The sequence below is a fragment of the Salvelinus namaycush genome, chromosome 34 (assembly GCF_016432855.1).
Source record: "Salvelinus namaycush isolate Seneca chromosome 34, SaNama_1.0, whole genome shotgun sequence".
Classification (NCBI taxonomy): Eukaryota; Metazoa; Chordata; class Actinopteri; order Salmoniformes; family Salmonidae; genus Salvelinus; species Salvelinus namaycush.
This window is the reverse complement of record NC_052340.1, coordinates 18,502,025-18,523,044: the sequence shown is the minus strand read 5'-3', so window position 1 is coordinate 18,523,044 and position 21,020 is coordinate 18,502,025. Positions and strand designations below refer to the sequence as shown.

Below are 21,020 nucleotides of genomic sequence, written 5' to 3'. Positions count from 1 at the left end.
ATTGTAGCACTGAGTAAAATACTGGAGAGGACAGGAAACATTGTAGCACTGAGTAAAATAGTGGAGAGGACAGGAAACATTGTAGCACTGAGTAAAATAGTGGAGAGGACAGGAAACATTGTAGCACTGAGTGAAATAGTGGAGAGGACAGGAAACATTGTAGCACTCAGTAAAATACTGGAGAGGACAGGAAACATTGTAGCACTGAGTAAAATACTGGAGAGGACAGGAAATATTGTAGCACTGAGTAAAATACTGGAGAGGACAGGAAATATTGTAGCACTGAGTAAAATACTGGAGAGGACAGGGAACATTGTAGCACTGAGTAAAATACTGGAGACAGGAAATATTGTAGCACTGAGTAAAATACTGGAGAGGACAGGAAACATTGTAGCACTGAGTAAAATACTGGAGACAGGAAATATTGTAGCACTGAGTAAAATACTGGAGAGGACAGGAAACATTGTAGCACTGAGTAAAATACTGGAGAGGACAGGAAACATTGTAGCACTGAGTAAAATACTGGAGAGGACAGGGAACATTGTAGCACTGAGTAAAATAGTGGAGAGGACAGGAAACATTGTAGCACTGAGTAAAATAGTGGAGAGGACAGGAAACATTGTAGCACTGAGTAAAATAGTGGAGAGGACAGGAAGCATTGTAGCACTCAGTAAAATACTGGAGAGGACAGGAAACATTGTAGCACTGAGTAAAATACTGGAGACAGGAAATATTGTAGCACTGAGTAAAATACTGGAGAGGACAGGAAATATTGTAGCACTGAGTAAAATACTGGAGAGGACAGGAAATATTGTAGCACTGAGTAAAATACTGGAGAGGACAGGAAATATTGTAGCACTGAGTAAAATACTGGAGAGGACAGGGAACATTGTAGCACTGAGTAAAATACTGGAGACAGGAAATATTGTAGCACTGAGTAAAATACTGGAGACAGGAAATATTGTAGCACTGAGTAAAATACTGGAGAGGACAGGAAACATTGTAGCACTGAGTAAAATACTGGAGAGGACAGGAAACATTGTAGCACTGAGTAAAATACTGGAGAGGACAGGGAACATTGTAGCACTGAGTAAAATACTGGAGAGGACAGGAAACATTGTAGCACTGAGTAAAATACTGGAGAGGACAGGAAATATTGTAGCACTGAGTAAAATACTGGAGAGGACAGGAAATATTGTAGCACTCAGTAAAATACTGGAGAGGACAGGAAATATTGTAGCACTGAGTAAAATACTGGAGAGGACAGGAAATATTGTAGCACTGAGTAAAATACTGGAGAGGACAGGAAATATTGTAGCACTGAGTAAAATACTGAAGAGGACAGGAAATATTGTAGCACTGAGTAAAATACTGGAGAGGACAGGAAATATTGTAGCACTCAGTAAAATTCTGGAGGACAGGAAATATTGTAGCACTGAGTAAAATACTGGAGAGGACAGGAAACATTGTAGCACTGAGTAAGATACTGGAGAGGACAGGAAATATTGTAGCACTGAGTAAAATACTGGAGGACAGGAAATATTGTAGCACTGAGTAAAATACTGGAGAGGACAGGAAATATTGTAGCACTGAGTAAAATACTGGAGGACAGGAAATATTGTAGCACTGAGTAAAATACTGGAGAGGACAGGAAATATTGTAGCACTGAGTAAAATACTGGAGAGGACAGGAAATATTGTAGCACTCAGTAAAATTCTGGAGGACAGGAAATATTGTAGCACTGAGTAAAATACTGGAGAGGACAGGAAACATTGTAGCACTGAGTAAGATACTGGAGAGGACAGGAAATATTGTAGCACTGAGTAAAATACTGGAGGACAGGAAATATTGTAGCACTGAGTAAAATACTGGAGAGGACAGGAAATATTGTAACACTGAGTAAAATACTGGAGAGGACAGGAAATATTGTAGCACTGAGTAAAATACTGGAGAGGACAGGAAATATTGTAGCACTCAGTAAAATACTGGAGAGGACAGGAAACATTGTAGCACTGAGTAAAATACTGGAGGACAGGAAACATTGTAGCACTGAGTAAAATACTGGAGAGGACAGGGAACATTGTAGCACTGAGTAAAATACTGGAGAGGACAGGAAACATTGTAGCACTGAGTAAAATACTGGAGAGGACAGGAAATATTGTAGCACTGGATTCATAGTATGAAGTATGGTGAATGAGCTGGTAGTTCAGTATGACACTAATAAAAAAATATAAAAAATCTATATGCTGACAAACAACTAACTTGAATGAGCAACAGATAGCAACGAAGTTTCTTAGAAACATCCTCCATTTTAATGGTAGTCGATTTGTTGACAAGATTATGTGACTTCAGTCTACATTTTTTCTGTTGTATAGCCATGGTCCCAAGCCTTTACTTGATTCAATGGAAGTTTAATTTAATTTCAGAGCAAAGAGAGCATACATGTTACAGTGGTGTTCTACCTGAATTTACAGACACAAGGATCTGGGTGAACAAATTGAAAATTCAATAAACACAAACAAAACATGTACTTAGTGAATGAACCATCCCGTCTAATGTGTCCAAAAATCTACACCAAACAAATTATAGAGTTTAAAGTTTCTTTCAGAGGAAAAGCAATCTGATTTGTTAACTCTCGCCATCTACGTTGACATACAGAGGAAAAAGTAACATAGTGTTCCAATGTGGCCTTGTGTCCCAGAAGGGACTATGTAAATTAATGAAGTACCAGGTTTAATTACATGTGTTAACTGTTATTAGATTAGCATGGCAAAAATGGAAGGTATAACACTGTTTCTCTGTTGATGGCACTAGATGAATGGCATAAAGTAACACCCTAGGTTTATGAATATAAATATCTAAATCTGACACACCTCAAGGTGTTTGGGTTCCCCAGGGCAAGTGATAATGTCTGAGACCAAAAAATAAATAGATTGCTGAGTTTTAGCCAATTATGATCAAGATTATCAATCTAATAAAATCTAGAGCATAGCAGCAAGATGGAAAACAACATCTCCTCAGCAATATCTATTTGGATACATGGTTAGCTCAGAGGATGTGAGATGTACAATGGGTTAAAGACTATAAGTGGCGTCCCAAATGGCACCCTATTACCTATAGTGCACTACTTTTGACCAAGACCCATAGGGATCTGGTCAAAAGTAGTGCACTATATAGGGAAGAGGGTGGCATTTGGGACACTGTTAAAGATCATTTAGATCTGTTCTTTTGTCCTCGTGGGAATCATTCAGTAGGGACATTCAGCCCTCGGTGGTAAATAACGTTAACAGTGTATGACAAATGACTCTCCCTGTTTGCTTCAACCTGAAGTCCTAATAGCCAGCTATAATTTGACTAGCTTTTGCATTATATTGCATGAGCAGAAATGTGCATTCACTGCACTGGAGTCATGCAAGTTTGTGTAGATCTAAAAGTATAAGTGGGTTTTTACTGTGTCGTTATAATTCTCTTTTTGCATATATGGTTATGGAGGATGCCTATGGAGTGTGCTGAATCTATTATTTCAAATAGCAAAGGAGGCACACACAAGAATAGCATACTAGCAGCACACAAGAGGTTACAACAAAACACAAACGTTGACTTAGTGACATCACAACAATACACTAGACTGCCATGGAAATGGTGCATTTATAATTGTCATATAATTTTTTTATCATCATCATAGTTCTCGTTTCTTGTGCAACTGCTACATAATGACTCACATTCAAGATATTCGTCACTCAGAAACAGCTAAAAGGTATAAAAAAATGTTTTTTTTTAAATGTATACGGTCAGAAATAAATTGTGGTCCATGTTGTGAATTCATAACAGAAACACTGATTCTGAAAACTTCACCATTGTTCAAACTGGTTAATAACATGACAAAATAAGTAATCAAATAGTTCAAAGAACAAAGTATTTGTTTTACAATGCCATTATTATAATTTAATGTGACAAAGCCATTATTATAATTTAACATGACAAACACCAGTTGGTAAGATTAAGCAATCACTGGTGTGTTTTTCCCCCCTTTTTTCCTTCCATTAACAAATTAAATACATATTGCATGCCACTATAGCAATGCTCATAACATGTACATTTTTACGATCAACATTTTGATATAGCAAATAAAAACAAAATATGAATAAGTTATAATTAAGAAATAATCAGACAAAGCCTATGTTTTCTCAATCATATGAATACTTAACACCCACAGTATAAGATAATAAAGTCAAGCTACTGTATGTTTAAATACTTCACCAGCATGCACAATACTGAATAATCGATATTATTGTAGTAATCATCTTACACTGAAGAAACAGTATAGTAGGCAAGTGCATTTAATAAAACACAGAAGTAAACCACAAGCTCTGCAGCTGCTTTAACATAATGTCTCTGTTTTAAACTGTCTCTGCCTTTAGATAGACTCTATTGGAGGTTAAGCTATGGTTCCAGTATCATATTTAGAGCAGTCAGAGGACATTCACAGAGGACAGCCAAATATTCCTAAAACTAGAAGTCATGTGAAAGAGTAAATTGATAACAGTATTTTATCCTTACCTCATTGCCATGATTGGTATTAACTTTACAATAAACAGCCAACATTTTAACAAAATATCTGCATTTGACTTTTTCTAGTTGATTTGGTCAGATTAATACTATTTGCATTTTCTTGGCTGTCCTGCACTCCCTTCAAGAGTGAGTGATATATCTTAATAAAGGGCAAATCTGCAACTTTTCAAACCTCATATTCATTATCTCCAGCACTAAACCAATTTCTACATATGTGAAAACGGCGCATTTGTATGTTTTGTAGACGGAAAAAAGGAGCATTCAAATGTTCTACCCGATGACATCATCAAAAGTTTCAACATTTTAAAAACAGTGATTTTGAATGAAAAAGGAAACCGCACACTGCTCTTGATAGTATCACTGATCTTTAATAAGCTTACGTATCATCGGCCTCACAGCCTTCGTCAGAGCTTTTGTGAGTTTTTTTAATTAGCACCCTTATGTAGACCTAGCCCCACCCACATCCGTTCCACGCATCGAAAGGGGTTGAGGCGAAGGAAAACAAATAAGTGCTACCAAATATAACAATATGCATTTCATAAATATTTGAATAAAGTGTGTAAATAAGACGTATTAAACACGTCTGTAAAAACCACAATGAGGACATAGACCTACCGAGCAAGTTTTCATTGATCATTGGGTACAAAAAATAGAGTAATCTTAAATAGGGGCATAATTCATGTTCAAATTCACAAAAGAAAATGTGATTTTCAAACACTATGAGATTTGCGGTGACGTGGGGAGCAAGAAAAGACCCCATCTCTGGCTAGAAATCCTACCCTGTGATGTCACAGAATCATATTTTAGGACCTTTCTTCTTATCTTTTTAACCACAGATCATAGAAACGCGCTCTTTTCACAAAAGTAGACACTGGTTTGGTGCTGAGATAATGAATATGAGGTTGAAAAGTGGCTGAGTTGCTAGTACTGGAACCATTGCAAACTATTTGCAAACTTCCCCCCTTCCTCAAGTGTCTGCATCTCTATCATGCATAAACCTAACTAAGCAGCTTCCCTTGGTACGACACCAGTCCCTATGCCAGTGTGAGACTGCCAAACCAATCCAACAACAACCACTTCAGGATTGACTGACATTTCAGTGGTTTTGGCAAATGTCAAAGAGAAAATCAAGAAGACGGAGGCCCTTTCAACTATTTATATATATATATATATATATATTTAGCCTAAGATGTAACCTCCCCTCACCTTTCTTTTGATTATTTTCTTTTAACACATGGAAAAATAAAGAACTGCTGCTGCGGTACGAGCAAAAGCGTCTGCCAAAGCCCACCGGCCCTTCATTATATATTTTTCCTAAGTGTGGTTTATTAATCTTTGTTGCCCTCCCCTCCCTCATCATCCTGCTGGTCACTTGTCCACAGTGTTAAGTTGTCTCGGAGCAGCTGCATGATGAGAGTTGAGTCTTTGTAGGAGTCCTCGTTCAGGGTGTCCAGCTCAGCAATAGCGTCATCGAAGGCGGTCTTGGCCAGATGACAAGCCTGCTCAGGGGCATTCTGGATCTCGTAGTAAAACACAGAGTAGTTGAGAGCCAAGCCGAGGCGGATGGGGTGGGTGGGCTGCATGTGCTCTTTGCTGATCTCATGGGCCTCGTTGTAAGCCTTCTCTGATGACTCGATGACGGTGGCCCTCTTCTCACCCGTGGCCACCTCGGCCAGGTAGCGGTAGTAGTCGCCCTTCATCTTCAGGTAAAACACCTTGCTCTCGTGCTGCGTCTCGTTGCAGTTCTTGATCAGGTAGTTATCCAGCAGGTTGAGCACGTCCTGACACACAGCCTCCAGCTCCTTCTCAATCTTCTCCCTGTAGGCCCGAACCATTTCAATCTTTTTCTCATTTCCATCTGAAGAGGTTTTCTGCTCGATGCTAGAGATCACCCTCCAAGAGGAACGACGGGCCCCCACCACATTCTTATAGGCCACAGACAGGAGGTTCCTCTCCTCGTTAGATAGCGCCTCATTCAGCTCTGTTACCTGGGGAGGGGACAGAGCAGTGGTCATAAATGCACTATCCTGTTTAAGACAGCCAATAACCCCCTAGGTTATACATTCAGGAATGTAAACAGTTATTTTTCAACAATATCACGTACAGAAGGTATGGTTTTACATGAAATCATATCAGAGCATGTCACAACCCTACAGTATCACACCTATCATATCTACTGTACAGTATGATCTGTTAGAATTCAAACTGGATGCACATACAGCACTGCATTGGGAATGAGCAAGATTCAATTAGTTTCCATGGCAATCAGCTCACTTAGTGCACCAGTAGATCAAACTGCCACGTGGACAGCTAATGCTCGCAAGTGGAGAACCAGATTGAAGATAGTGAGAGAGAGTGGGGGTTGGGACTGGAGAGGGGGCAGAGGGTTGGAGGTAGCTATGTTCCCACGAGGAATCTAGGGGCAGCTGCAGTGTAAGTGTAGACGGTCAGTCGATCGTCGCACAGGCAGTTCACATGTCTCCCTGACCTTCTCCTCTGCTTTAAACTGACCTTTTCACCTGTCTGAAACCCCATGTAATGCTGTCACCCAGGACATGCTTTTCACCTACTACTTGACTCTATACGTACAAGGTGGGAGGAAACGTGTTAATCCTGGGAATGTCAAATAGTGTACAGTAAAAAGCACAACTGATCAGTAACCTTTGAACTTTTAACGTTGTATATCCTGACTTGGTCTAAATGCTACACTTCGTTCTACTAACCTACAAGGTATTTAGTGTCTGACTTAAAGACATTGCGTAGCAAATTACAATAAGTAACAATAAATATTCTCAAGACTTATTATAACGAACCCACACACAAATGTCACATATACAGTATTTCATCTACTTTTAACATTGTCAAAGATCCCATGTTTAACATTTTAAAAAAGAACATGTTTTAAAATCTCAAGAGGTTAAATAAAAAAGTCAAATAAAGTAACAGGGTTGACCGTAAACACAGCTGAAATCTTAAATCAGCCATAAATTCCCTTTTGACAGGGGGAATGGAAGTTTGTGTGCAACAGGAAGGGGCAATTGTTAAAACATTTCTAGTTTGTCTATGGGTAACACTGTTGACGTGTTATGCTCGACCCACTCAGTTTTCCACCACAAAACACCAGAAAATTGCCAAAAAGAGTAGAACTAGCTCACCTGCTTTAACTTTATGATTTTACTATTAGATGTTCAATGTTTATTTAATTTTTTATAATCTATTTAACTCTGCATTATTGGAAAAGGACCCGTAAGTAAGCATTTCACTGTTAGTCTACATATGTTGTCTACCAAGAATGTGACAAACAATATTTGATTTGCTTCTTTTGATCACATTTTTTTAAAGGAATAGGGTAGACCTTAAAATGAATCAATAATCACATGAAATAAAGAATAATATTCAGAAATGACTTTTTCAAAACAACAAAATAACTAGGGCTTTACAATAACGATTAAATTCTGGGGTTAAGTAGGTTAAAGTCTTCCTGGAAGTCACAGACAGTGCACAGAGGGACATGTCAAAATGCTGAATCTTTATTCATGTTAAAAATCTGATTCATTGAATTATTCATGTGGTCTATATTAAAGGGCATTTCATTTAATATAACTTGCTTTTAAAATGCAATATTGGTGCAACATTTATAATTAAAATATCAAAGGGATGCAAAAGACACATTTTATGGAACAACCCCCATATCTGTGTTGAATCACATTAAGAGCAACTGAAAAGACCTGAGACGATCAATATCACTTCCAATCCACTTCCAGATAACCTTACATTGATAAAACACACATATTTATATCCACCTAAATCAATATCTGCAAAATAATTAAATGATCTAGATTAGAACTATAGAGAGGGAAGATGCAGACAGCAAAAGGCTACAGAGGAAATACAGCTTAATGGGTGGCCCATTCTAGCAAAGTGCTCTCTCTCATTGAGAAGCTAACGTTGCTCCTTTCTGGTGAGCTGATGTGACATTACCCTCCCAGCCTGGTAGAGGAGCACAAAGAATGCGGCTGATAGGTGACGTCACAGCCATCGTGTGCATGGATGACAGAATATTTCTAAACAGGCCTTTTTCCTTCCCAGCTTGAAATGCCAGAACATACAATTCACAGCTCAAATGCCATGGCAATACTAAGCAAATGTTAAATGACTATCTAATTGTTAGTCCATCTGATTGTAATGGATCCGTAAGAAACCTAATGGACAGAGAGTGCAAAAGACCACAAGTGATGTTGGAAAAGCACATCATATGCATTTCTTGTCAGTGAATCATCATTGTACCAAAATGCTGATGTCAGTGAATATAACTGAAGAGAGGCAGCCTACCATACTGATCTGAATACCTAATTGCCAAGCTGAACAATTACTGATGGGCTAGGTAAAAATCTGTCACGACTATCCATCCTGAACACATATGCTACTGTAAATACATGACATAATAAAAATAAAGAAATGTCTTCAATGACATTCAATGCATTCACTGACAAAGCAGCACTGCTTATAGTTGCATCTTACTGCATTGATGCATTAAGGAACCAATGCAAACATGTATGCAGGATAATATTGTACTGTACAAGGTGAGATCTGAACATAAAAGTATACTTCTCATTGCTTTTTCCTGCCATCAAGAGAACCCTGGCTGCAGTGGCAAGGGATTTCCCATTGGAGAGGGGAACGAGTACACACCACTACACTGCAAAAGGCCTAGTTCTGACTAAGCAATCTGCTGTGTCAGTGCATGCAAAGGGAAAGGAATCCTACAGGCACACATCACTAAAATGCCATTGCTTGAAACAAGAAATCTGCAGGGGAAAGATATCTAAATTATGCAGGTGATGAGACAAAGTATTACTAGGAAGTAATAATAATGGTTAAGATTTAATTTCATTACAGTGAGAAAAAAAACAGTTGTTTAGTACCGTTTTAATACTAAAGCACTAGGCTAGGCTACATAATGATTGGAGGAGATTGGGCATATAGGTTTAGGGCCTAATGACAATGCATTTTTCACAGTGTGAGACCTGTATCAATAAACCAAACAATAACCTAAATTTCATTCAAATTGCTTTAAAGAACACACAGCTCAACCATATCCAGACATACAGTATGTCTAGAGGCTACTGCACACGTTGACAGTGACACACAATGCGACATACATTATCATTCTGCAATGCACCTGTAACTTAATGTAGCTCAACAACTGAACGCAAAAGGATCAATATCCAATCTGATCATTGAATCACTGCAATATGACAAAATACAGAACATTCTAGAGAGAATTATGCTGCCTCCTACATTTGTTTTGTGTAAAGAGCTGGAAACTGAATAACCATGTATGCAGGAATAGATCCTCATCCAGAGAACATCTGTAGCCTATATGAACAGATATACAGTACCAGTCAAAAGTTTGGACACACCTACTTATTCAAGGGGTTTTCTGTATTTTTACTACTTGTTGGCTGCTTTTCCTTCACTCTGCGGTCCAACTCATCCCAAACCATCTCAATTGGGTTGAGGTCAGGTGATTATGGAGGCCAGGTCATCTGATGCAGCACTCCATAACTCTCCTTCTTTCACAGCCTGGAGGTGTGTTTTGGGTCATTGTTCTGTTTAAAAACAAATGATAGTCCCACTAAGTGCAAACCAGATGGGATGGGGTATCGCTGCAAAATGCTGTGATAGCCATGCTGGTTAAGTGTGCCTTGAATTCTTAATATATCACCAGCAAAGCACCCCCACACCTGCTCCTCCATGCTTTATGGTTGGAACCACACATGCAGAGATCATCCGTTCACCTACTCTGCGTCTCACAAAGACACGGCGGTTGGAACCAAAAATCTCAAATTTGGACACATCAGACCAAAGGAAAAGATTTCCACCGGTCCAATGTCCATTGCTCGTGTTTCTTGGCCCAAGCAAGTATCTTCTTCTTAGTGGTCTCCTTTAGTAGTGGTTTCTTTGCAGCAATTCGACCATGAAGGTCTGATTCACACAGTCTCCTCTGAACAATTGATGTTGAGATGTGTCTGTTACTTGAACTCTGTGAAGCATTTATTTGGGCTGAAATTTCTGAGGCTGGTAACTCTAATGAACTTATCCTCTGCAGCAGAGGTAACTCTGGGTCTTCCATTCCTGTGGCGGTCCTCATGAGAGCCAGTTTCATCATACCGCTTGATTGTTTTTGAGACTGCACTTGAAGAAACTTTCAAAGCTCTTGATATATTCCGGATTGACTGACCTTCATTTCTTAAAGTAATGATGGACTGTCGTTTCTCTTTGCTTATTTGAGTGGTTTTTATGGACTTGGTCTTTTACCAAATCTTCTGTATACCACCCCTACCTTGTCACACAACTGAATGGTTCAAACGCATTAAGAAGGAAAGAAATTCCACAAATTACCTTTTAACAAGGCACACCTGTTAATTGAAATGCATTCCAAGTGACTACCTCATGAAGCTGGTTGAGAGAAAGCCAAGAGTGTGCAAAGCTGTCATCAAGGCAAAGGGTGGCTATTGTGAATAATCTCAAATGTATGCATTTGTTTAACACTTTTTTGGTTACTACATGATTTCATGTAGAAAATAGTCAAAATAAAGAAAAACCCTGGAATGAGTAGGTGTGTCCAAACTTTTGACCGTTACTGTATATATATTATCAATAGAGGATACATTACAAAAATGTATTTAAAATATATGCCTATTTTTACTAAGCTATTATTTAATTAAATCTAGATATTACAGGAAGAATCAATCAATATTTGAGTAACCTCACATGGCAATATCCTAAAGACCAAATTCTAAACGATCTGAATTTAATAAATCTCATGGGGATATTAAATCCCACTGGGCATACACTGGTTGAATCAAAATTGTTTCTACGTAATTTCTATGAAATTATGTTAAAACCAACGTGGAATAGACGTTGAATCGACGTCTGTGCCCAGTGGCATTGAACATTTATCAAATGTTGTAATGTGAGGGACACGTTTGACAGAGAAATCAATGTTCTTTGGTGCCTCCGAATACATTTCGTGGTAATATTACTCCACTGTATTTATTTTAACGGCACGAGACAGGCACCGCCCAAGCACTGCCCAAGGAGCATTCGATAGCAAATATTGATTGCCTTTCTTGAATGTTTGAGCTCCACATTTTGGCTATTTTATTCGTTATAAATAAACAGAGATTGAGCCCTATGAAACAGACGTAATATTCTGAATGGTGTAGGCTAGTATTGGTGTATTTCTATACACATTACATCCATGAAAAATCTCCAGGAATGCAATCAAATATTTATCTATTCATATGTATTATAATTACATTGAGAGAATTCAATGTTTCATTGAACACCATATCACATACCTTATTCATACAGTAGTCAATTCACATGCAATGGTTTTGGAGGAGTGACTTACCGATTTCATGGCAGCTGCCATATCATCATACCTTTCAGCCTGTTCAGCCAGCCTGGCTTTCTGCACCAGCTGCTCGCGATCAACCATTTTAATATTTGGTTAGTGTGAAAGTTATTCTATAGGTTTTGGGATGAAATTATATGTGTACTACTCGCAATGCTGTGAAACTCTATGTGAACCTAGGCTGCAGCTGTTCCGTGCAGTCTGTGCTAGTGCGGACGGGACACCCTTTCTCGTTCCTCACGCTTTCCCCAGACTGCGTCATCACTCAGAAAGGTGGGTGTCTTGCTACTGATGAAACAGTCCTTACATGGGAATCCAGAGGTCCTGCATATGTGGGATGAGAGCGAATCAGATGTCCTGTTTCATTCCCACTAGGCAAGCAATGGCTATGTGGGAAATTGAGTCCAATAGGTATCCTTAGTGACTCTAAACCTAACCCTTACCCTAACCCATAACCCTAAGCCTAACCTTAACTTCATGTCCACACCCCACCTCAGCCATAACCATAACCCTAGCTTCAATTCCACACCCCAGCTCAACCTTACCTCTACCTGACACCTGACACCTGTCACTGAACTAACCAATCACAGTTACCAATGCAAAGGATGACCTCTCCTGGCAAGATAAGCTTAATACAACTATTTATCATATGCTAGTGCCACAACTTGATTGTGCTGCCTGCCTGTTTCCTCTGAGAAAATCCGATACTATCCTTGCAACCCAACTGGAAGTCTTGCCAAACATTTTTGAAAGGTCAGATATCCTTATTCATATTCAATGGGTATTGGAAGTCCCAAATGGGACCATATTCCCTATATAGTCCTCCGTTTTGGACACCAAGTAGTGCACTATATCACACACAATGTCAGTGCATTAAAATCAAGTTTATGCAGGGAGATGGAGTGATGGAGAAGGGACCTCCTGCTTTCTGTACATTTAGTACAGCAGCACCAATCCAATGAGTCATTCAGAACCCCCTCTGCTGATACAGCATGGTATTACATCATGACTCAGTGCAAAGGATGGATGAATCATCACGGCCTGTGCTAACTCATCGCATTTGCGAATCACTAAGGGGTGAATCCTAACTTCCCATTGACATTAATGCATGACTAAGTGAAAATTCAACCTAAGTGGAAGTTTAGTATTCACCCCTAAACATCATGTATTTGGACTTTTTTGACATAGTTTCAGAGTACTGTAGGTGCAGGTAGTATGTGTTTGTCAGTCACACAAGTCTCAATATTAGCTGGAAAGCAGTTCTGCATGTATTGTTGTATTGGGGAGAATGGCGAAGATGCATTCTGCAGAATTAGCATAATAAAATAAACCCCATAAAAATATGTATGTTTAAGATAGACATATCTGTTTTTTTGCATGGGCTGTGTCTATGACCCCTCTAAGGTATCCCCTTTCCCCTTTCTTTCCCTTCTATGGGCTAATAGCAGTAAAGCCAAATTCAATGTTTCATCAAATAATTTTTGTCTATATATTTTTTTATACTTAAAGGGATCCTAAAATTCTAAATCAAATACACACAAATAAAAATATGTATGTTTAAGATAGACATATCTGTTTTTTTGCATGGGCTGTGTCTATGACCCCTCTAAGGTATCCCCTTTCCCTTTTCTTTCCCTTCTATGGGTTAATAGCAGTAAAGCCAAATTCAATGTTTCATCAAATAATTTTTGTCTATATATTTTTTTATACTTAAAGGGATCCTAAAATTCTAAATCAAATACACACAACAAAAACATAAATGCAACATGAAACAATTTAAATAATTTTAGTGAGTTACAGTTCATATAAGGAAATCAGTCAATTGAATGGAATTCATTAGGCCCTATTCCATGGATTTCACATGACTGGGAATACAGATATGCATCTGTTGGTTACAGATACCTTAAAAAAGGTAGGAGCATGGATCAGAAAACCAGTCAGTATCTGGTGTCACCACCATTTGCCTCATGCCTCTCCTTCGCATAGAGTTGATCAGGCAGTTGATTGTGGCCTGTGGAATGTTGTCCCACTCCTCTTCAATGGCTGTGAAAAGTTTCTGGATTTTGTAGGAACTGGAACACGCTGTCGTACACGTCAAACCAGAGCATCCCAAACATGCTCAATGGGTTACATGTCTGGTGAGTATGCAAGCCATGGAAGAACTAGGACATTTTCAGCTTCCAGGAATTATGTACAAATCCTTGCGACATGGGGCCGTTTTGGTAATGAATATAGGCTACAAGATAGGCTGTTTTTAATATGTGAACTACCCTATGTGAATGCACCCGTACACACAGCTGTTTTAACAAAATAATGCTAATTCTAAAAGTAGTAGCCTAGTTATTTATGCATGCAAACAAATAGTGAAAAGCAGTTTGGCTCACACTCTAAATATTAGGGGTTCAACAATGGTTCTTCTAAGATCCTCAAAGTTCTTTGAAGAACCTTAGGGTTCTTGGCACTGAAAATGCCCCCCAAAAGGTTCTTCCAAGAACCCCATAGGAGGTGGGGTTCATCGAGGAACCTCCTTAGTTGATGGGGGTTCTTTCAGGAACCTAACTGCCCAACTGAAACATTTGGATTTGAATATGAAAGGACAGCAGCTGCGGGCACTTAACTGAAACATGTAATAAAGATCTCCTCAATTTAAGATAAGGTTTGTCTCTTGTGTGATTACATTTTTTTACTTAACCTTTATTTAACTAGGCAAGTTAGTTAAATGACGGCCTACCCCGGACGATGATACAGCCTGGAATCAAACCAGGGGCTGTAGTGACGCCTCTTGCACTGAGATGCAGTGTCTTAGACCGCTGCACCACTCGGGAGCCCACTTGGGAGCCCCATGTGTTACATCTGCTCCTGCCACGCCCTCTACTGCTCATCCTGTGTCTCCTTGACCTGCCGCCACTCCCCAGTGCTCTCTCCCTCTCTCTGTCTGTGGGTGTATGTGATTGTGTGAGTGGAGACAGGTGTGCTGGAGTCAGAGCAGATCCCCACCAGCTGCAACCTGTTCCATAATCAAGACATCTACAAATACTCAGCCCTGCCACTTCCACGCTGCCAGATCGTAGCCTCTGATCAGTCAGTCTGTGTTTTAGTCATTGGCTCATGCATAGATCCTGTTTTCATGTTGTGCCTGTTTTCCCATGCCTGATACTGTTTTCTCTACGCTACAGTTCCGTCCGCTCTGACTCTGGTCCCTGTCTCCAGTCCCACGTCTCGTCAATCCTGCCACCTTGCCCAGAACCCCCACTCCACTGCTTCCTTGGATTCCGCTCCGGACCTGCTTACCCAGCCCCAACTCCCCTCGCTCCAGCTTCAGCCTCAGAACCTGGCTTCCTGCAACCCGCCCAAGCTTCCCCTGGCCTGCAGCCCATCTTTCCCCTGCTTTTCAATAAATATCTTATCCCAATCTCCTCGTCTGTCTGCTCTTGGGTTCACCTGCTCCGCGTAACACCATGAACTTTATAGATAGTATCATCATAAAGAAATATCAATCTTAACCCTTGTGTAGTCTTAACATTCTGTATACTCCCCATGTCCTAAGGATCAAAAATCACCCGCCCTCACTAAACTCCTAAAATAAAGCAGCTTAATTGAATTTTAAACCCCAAATCTATTTTGCATGAATAAACAACCTCTCATCACAAACTTTGTGAATATCTGGGTTTTCCCTCTTCACAATGCAGAAAGACTGCATTTAATCAGTGGACACCACTCGTTTTTATTACAAAACCTGTCATTGTTTTCTTTACTAAAGTAGAGGTTTATTGCTTAAGGTACTGCATAGGTGTAAAACATTTTTTGCAATAGAGCACTTGTATAGCCTAAGAAAGTAGCAGAAATGTGCAGAAAGTAGTTTTGAATGCATTTTATTGAAGGGAAACAATAAGTCTTTAACTTTTTTGGCAATATAGTTATTACATACTGTACAATGAGGAATTCAACTACAAAATACTAGTAATCTCAAATTTTTTAACCATTGCCCCCACCCACAAGGTGTATGAACAACAAATAATATAAGAGATACAAAACAAAAACGTGAAGAACATAAATCAATCAACTCTAATTAGCACATGTAGGACAGTATGCAAGTGTGTGTGCATGGATTTTGCCGATGTATTTTTCACATGTGCAGCACATAGTATTTGTTTTACATTCCTTCTTTGGGGGGCAGATTTGGCATCTCCTCTTGCCTGCCCCAGCTGCAGCCTCAGGTGGATCAGGACAAGATTCAGCCCCCTGAACAGCTTTCACAAGCGCTGCAGAGGCTGCTGTGCGGGGGAGGCGCCCCCTTCTTTGAATGTGTGGGGTTACAAGTGCCTTTCCCAGCTGCTCCAGGAACACCATCCTCTTGTTCCACTTATCAGGCATCCAGGTTGGGTTGATCTTGTTCCATATCACAAAGGCATTGTATGAGGACACATCAATGATGTTATGGAATATGACCAGGGGCCAGTAGGATTCTAGGCTAACCTGGGCTGGCTCCTCTGTTCCAAGATCGTCAGGAACAGTAGTAGGTGGAGGGGACTGAGAAGCCATTATCCTGGCGGCACTTGTGGAAGGGTGGGTAGGCTCTGTATGCGGAGCTATCTGGAGCTTGGCAGCATCTTCGCTGGTGAGTGGTGGGCTCGGTGGTTTGATGCTGCTGCTGCTCATCGCTCTCCTTCTCCTTTTGGCTTTGTTTGTGTACTTTGACAAAGCCAATTTCTGATATCCATCGTGGCAGTGGCAGATTAGCTGGTTCGATATAGCTAAATAGGCTAAGGCTTAAAATACTAACACTTTTTACAGCTAACTAAGACTAACTAAGACTAAACTCTGTAGTGGTGGGGCGTGAGGCAGAGTTGTGTGAAGCAGCTTCAATGGTAAACTTGACTCTGACCTTATACATCAAAAGAAAATATTACAGGCGGAGGCATATCACGTTATTCACTTAGCCTACCACAGATAAGAAGTGCTTTTCCCGCTTTTTATGGAAACCCATAGGGGTCTGCAGCACCACAGTGCTTTCCATAGCCCTCCTACACACTCTGCAATGCGCTCTGTCCATTGTGCTGACACAGCACAACAGAGATGCAGATTTTGCGTCAACCTGTCACTCATCATTTTAACTTTTTTGCTATTTTTATATAGAGATATAAAACTAAAACTGAGGGGGCTCAAGTTTCAACTGAGGGGGCTAGGCCCCCTTTTTCCCCCTCATGGATCCGGGTCCGCATACATTTACTTTATAGTATCTCATTGACCACCCATAAGTAGTTCACTGAAAAAATGATATCTGCATGTTCTGTAGTGCTATACACTATCATCTTTCCATTTCAACTTCCCAAAACAAATCACATCTTTAGCGCATGCAAAGTTGAGCATTCCTCTCTTGTTGCTACTTCTACAGACAGACTGTCCCGCAGGTATAGAGGGTTGGGACGAAAACGTTATCCACTTTCCTCAAAGAAGATTACAGCCTCATGCAGCTTACTGTAGCTTCATAAAGGGTGAGGGTAAGTAGAGCCCTGTTGTCTCCAGCAGCCGCCTGTCTGCCCAATGTAGAGCTGAGAGGGGGTTGCTCTCACTGAAGTGAAGCGGGAATTCAGCAACTCTTGGAAGAGAGTGGAAGTTAATAAAAATGCTTCTTTATTGTTAAAACTAACACATTCTGGCCCTTAACCTTCATCAGGGTTGCGCTGACTCACATAAGGGCTAATGGAGGGAGTGTATGTATTTCTGTACACTGATGGACTGAGAATTGCTACACCAGAGGATATTAGGCAATGGGAGCTGGTGACCGCCAACCAGGTGTCAAGTCAGGTGTCTCAGGAACCCCCCGTCCGGCTCTTTGTGGATCTTTTCCCATACAACCCTGCTGCGATGTCGCCAAACCCTGAGACCACCGCCGAGGAGCTCCCTTTTGTGCCAGGACAGATCCTTAAGGTAATGTACTGAGAATACTGTAGTGTAGAATATCAACCGTTGTGTTATAGCTGTTTATACCAGGTGTTTAAACTGTCTATAAAAAAATTATTGACAGTTTATAAACAACTTATAAACTCCTTTTTAAATAAACCTTTTTTGTATACCTTATATAAAGAGTTACCTCCCATTTTAAAGGGGTAGATATGATCAAACCAAGTTTGAACACGGCTGGGTTAATATGAGGCAGGCAGATTATAATCAGTTATATAGTATATGGGATTTTCTTTTTTATCAGTCCTTGATGCTGGTGTTTCCTGTTTGTTCTCTGTTAATGCGTAGGGCTACTTGATGTGCAAAAGCTGTGGTTTCCTCATTTCCTGTCATCTTTTGCAACTGGTTGATGTTGAACTGATAACTTTCCACTCATGTTCCTTTCTTTTACACATGCACAGTAGAGCTGTATCATTACCAAACAAATCTCAGGAAAACAAAATGGCTGACTCCTGTCTCTGTCTCTGCCAGGTGTTTGGAGATGAAGATGATGATGGTTTCTACCACGGGGAGTCTGGTGGTCTGTCTGGTGCCGTGCCTAGTAACATGGTATCTGTGATCCCAGTGGATGATGACTACCTTAAACATCAGCTCATACAGCAGGGTTTCCTGCCTGTCGACCACACCTGTACAGGTATCTCTTTCTCTCACTATCTCTTACACTATCTTTCGCACTCTCTGAAATCATTTACATTAAAAAACAATCTGAGATTTCTTAATGATGACAAATGAGATCTGGTGTGCATCCCAAATGCACCCTATCCCCTATATACACCAGGGCCCTGGTGATAAGTAGTACACTATATAGGGAATAGGGTGCCATTTGGGATGCAGTCCTAGACTATGATCTAATCATTCAGCTCTTGACCTCTGTGTTTCCCATCAGATCCAAGTGAAGAGTCTAGCGTGCTAATGACTTGGTCGTCCGCAGGATGGTGGCCATCTTTGAGTATGCCCCTTGGGAAAGTTCCCCTAACATGGACAGCGACATGAGTGTGGAACCTCCACATGGATGTCCAAATCCACTTTAACTTTCTTATTTTGGTATTTTGAATTTAGTGAACTCCAATTATCAGGTAATCACAGTTACAGGGCCTTACTGTGCATATTACAGCTACACCAAATGAACAGTAACTTTTCCCCAAAAACATTTTCTTGTAGGCTGAGTTGTGTGTGTTTGGTGATATGGATGAATATGGATTATATTATGTGAGTGCTGGTTAAGTAGTCTTTGGAGAAATTAAATCTTGTTTGCCATTGGTTGTACATCTAAATGACGACTGCTTTGCCAATGTCTAATCTCCATCCAGGGGGACCTTCATGGGCTGAGAGGTCTGGTGCCATCCAACTACCTGGAACCACTACCATGGGAATAGGATTAGCGAGGAACATAGGATACGTGAGATTATGCCAAGAATCGGAATTAGATACAATGTCAAAATGAACATTTTTAAAGGATATCTGAAGGGATATTATGTTTTACTGTGTCAAATATCCAGATTTTGTCATATTTTTTCTTCTGCATAAATACTTGTGACCACAGAAATCTTCTCCATAATTTGTAATGATCATGGGATTGTTTTTTTTGTTGCCGTTTGCAGGTCATCATGCACAGTAACGCAGTAGACAGATTTTGCTCTGTCCAAAGAAATCCTATGAACTACTAACCTTTTTTGGACATTTTAAGGTGCAGTAAGATTGGCCAAAATAATGAAATCATGGTTATCGAATGAAGATATCTACAGTATGCAGAATTTAGCAATACTATTAAACTGTTCATTTTCTAAAAATCTGTTTAATTCCCTTGTTCCTATGTACCTCATGTTAGCGGGTTTAGAATTATACAGGGCAGGAGCTTCATCATAACCGGATGCTGAACACTGAAACAAGTGTAACTGTACAACTACTTTTACTATCAACTGCATTGAGATTGTTATACAAAAATCTACAATTGTTGAATGACCATATACCATGGAAAGCAAACCATGAAGAAACACTATTTATTTATTTTCATAAGTACAATATTGCAATCAAATCTACTTTTATTTGAGAAACATGATTGAATACTTAACGGGAAGATTTATTCAGAGGACTGCATTTCTAGTACAAAAATGAAATACAACTTAAACATAAACCATGGTCTCCAAGCTTTTCAGAATCTTTCATTGATGTCACTGGAGTCCCTGTAGTGTTTTCCTCTGTAGCCAACAGTACACTCATCCATAAAGTAGGAAACACTACACTGTGCAGAGGAGTTTAGTAGTACTCTCTACTTTATGGATGACTGCACTGTACATCAGTATCTTCTTGTTGCTGTGGCAGCTTCATGTTTGGTGCTGCTCAGAACCCCTCCTCAGTCCAATCAGCAGAGCAAATTCAAGGTAAGAACTAACTAAATCGTCACAAAAACGGTCATGTTTTTTGTAATACATTGCGGATGTGTAACAAAATGATCTAATAATTATAAAAGTGTACTAAAATCATCTCAACCAGTAGAACCAGTAAAATGTTACAATATTTTTTGTAATACATTGTCTTTACTGCCACCATACAGTAAAACTCTCCTCTGTTTTATACAAAATGATATTCAATGAATCTATTAAGCTACGTCAATCAGTATATCACAGGGTCTTACCAGCTTTCTCTCCTCTATCCCAGCAGAAACAGTGTCAACTAACAGTGGTGTTCTTATTAAGTCTCGTAGTCACGTGGTGTAAACCACAGGAAGCGGTTCAACAGTCTCTCTACAGCGATACCTCCTTCTGTCTCTGAGATACACCAACCAATCTACGCCCATACGGCCCACATAGACAGACATCTGCACTACTGACAGAGAATGTGTCCCAAATGTCACCCGTTTCCCTTTATATTGCAATACTTTTGAACAGATACTATCGTGCTCTGGCCAAAAGTAGTACACTATATAGGGAATAGGGTACCATTTGGGATACAGGCAGAGACAGTGGTCCCCCCTTTTAAGGACATGCAAACAGACGATAACATCAACTATTAAAAATTAGCTACTTAGATATTGTGAAATGGATACATATTTTATTGATCC

The 21,020-nt window shown here is 39.8% G+C and overlaps 2 protein-coding genes across 2 annotated transcripts; one reads left to right on the top strand and one right to left on the bottom strand.

Annotated features, from left to right (window-relative positions):
- Positions 1 to 4,982: 4,982 nt before the first annotated feature.
- Positions 4,983 to 12,192, bottom strand: LOC120029037 (14-3-3 protein gamma-2-like). The gene is made up of 2 exons (XM_038974329.1): positions 11,993 to 12,192; positions 4,983 to 6,560 (listed from the first exon to the last, which is right to left on the bottom strand). Exons 1-2 carry the CDS (start codon positions 12,077 to 12,079, stop codon positions 5,901 to 5,903), a joined length of 747 nt encoding a protein of 248 aa, XP_038830257.1. The 5' UTR covers positions 12,080 to 12,192; the 3' UTR covers positions 4,983 to 5,900.
- A 5,506-nt stretch (positions 12,193 to 17,698) lies between these two features.
- On the top strand, positions 17,699 to 18,952 carry LOC120028405 (RIMS-binding protein 2-like). The gene is made up of 3 exons (XM_038973634.1): positions 17,699 to 17,926; positions 18,431 to 18,593; positions 18,846 to 18,952. The coding sequence occupies exons 1-3, from the start codon at positions 17,699 to 17,701 to the stop codon at positions 18,950 to 18,952; spliced, it is 498 nt and encodes a 165-aa protein (XP_038829562.1).
- The last annotated feature ends 2,068 nt before the right edge of the window (positions 18,953 to 21,020 follow it).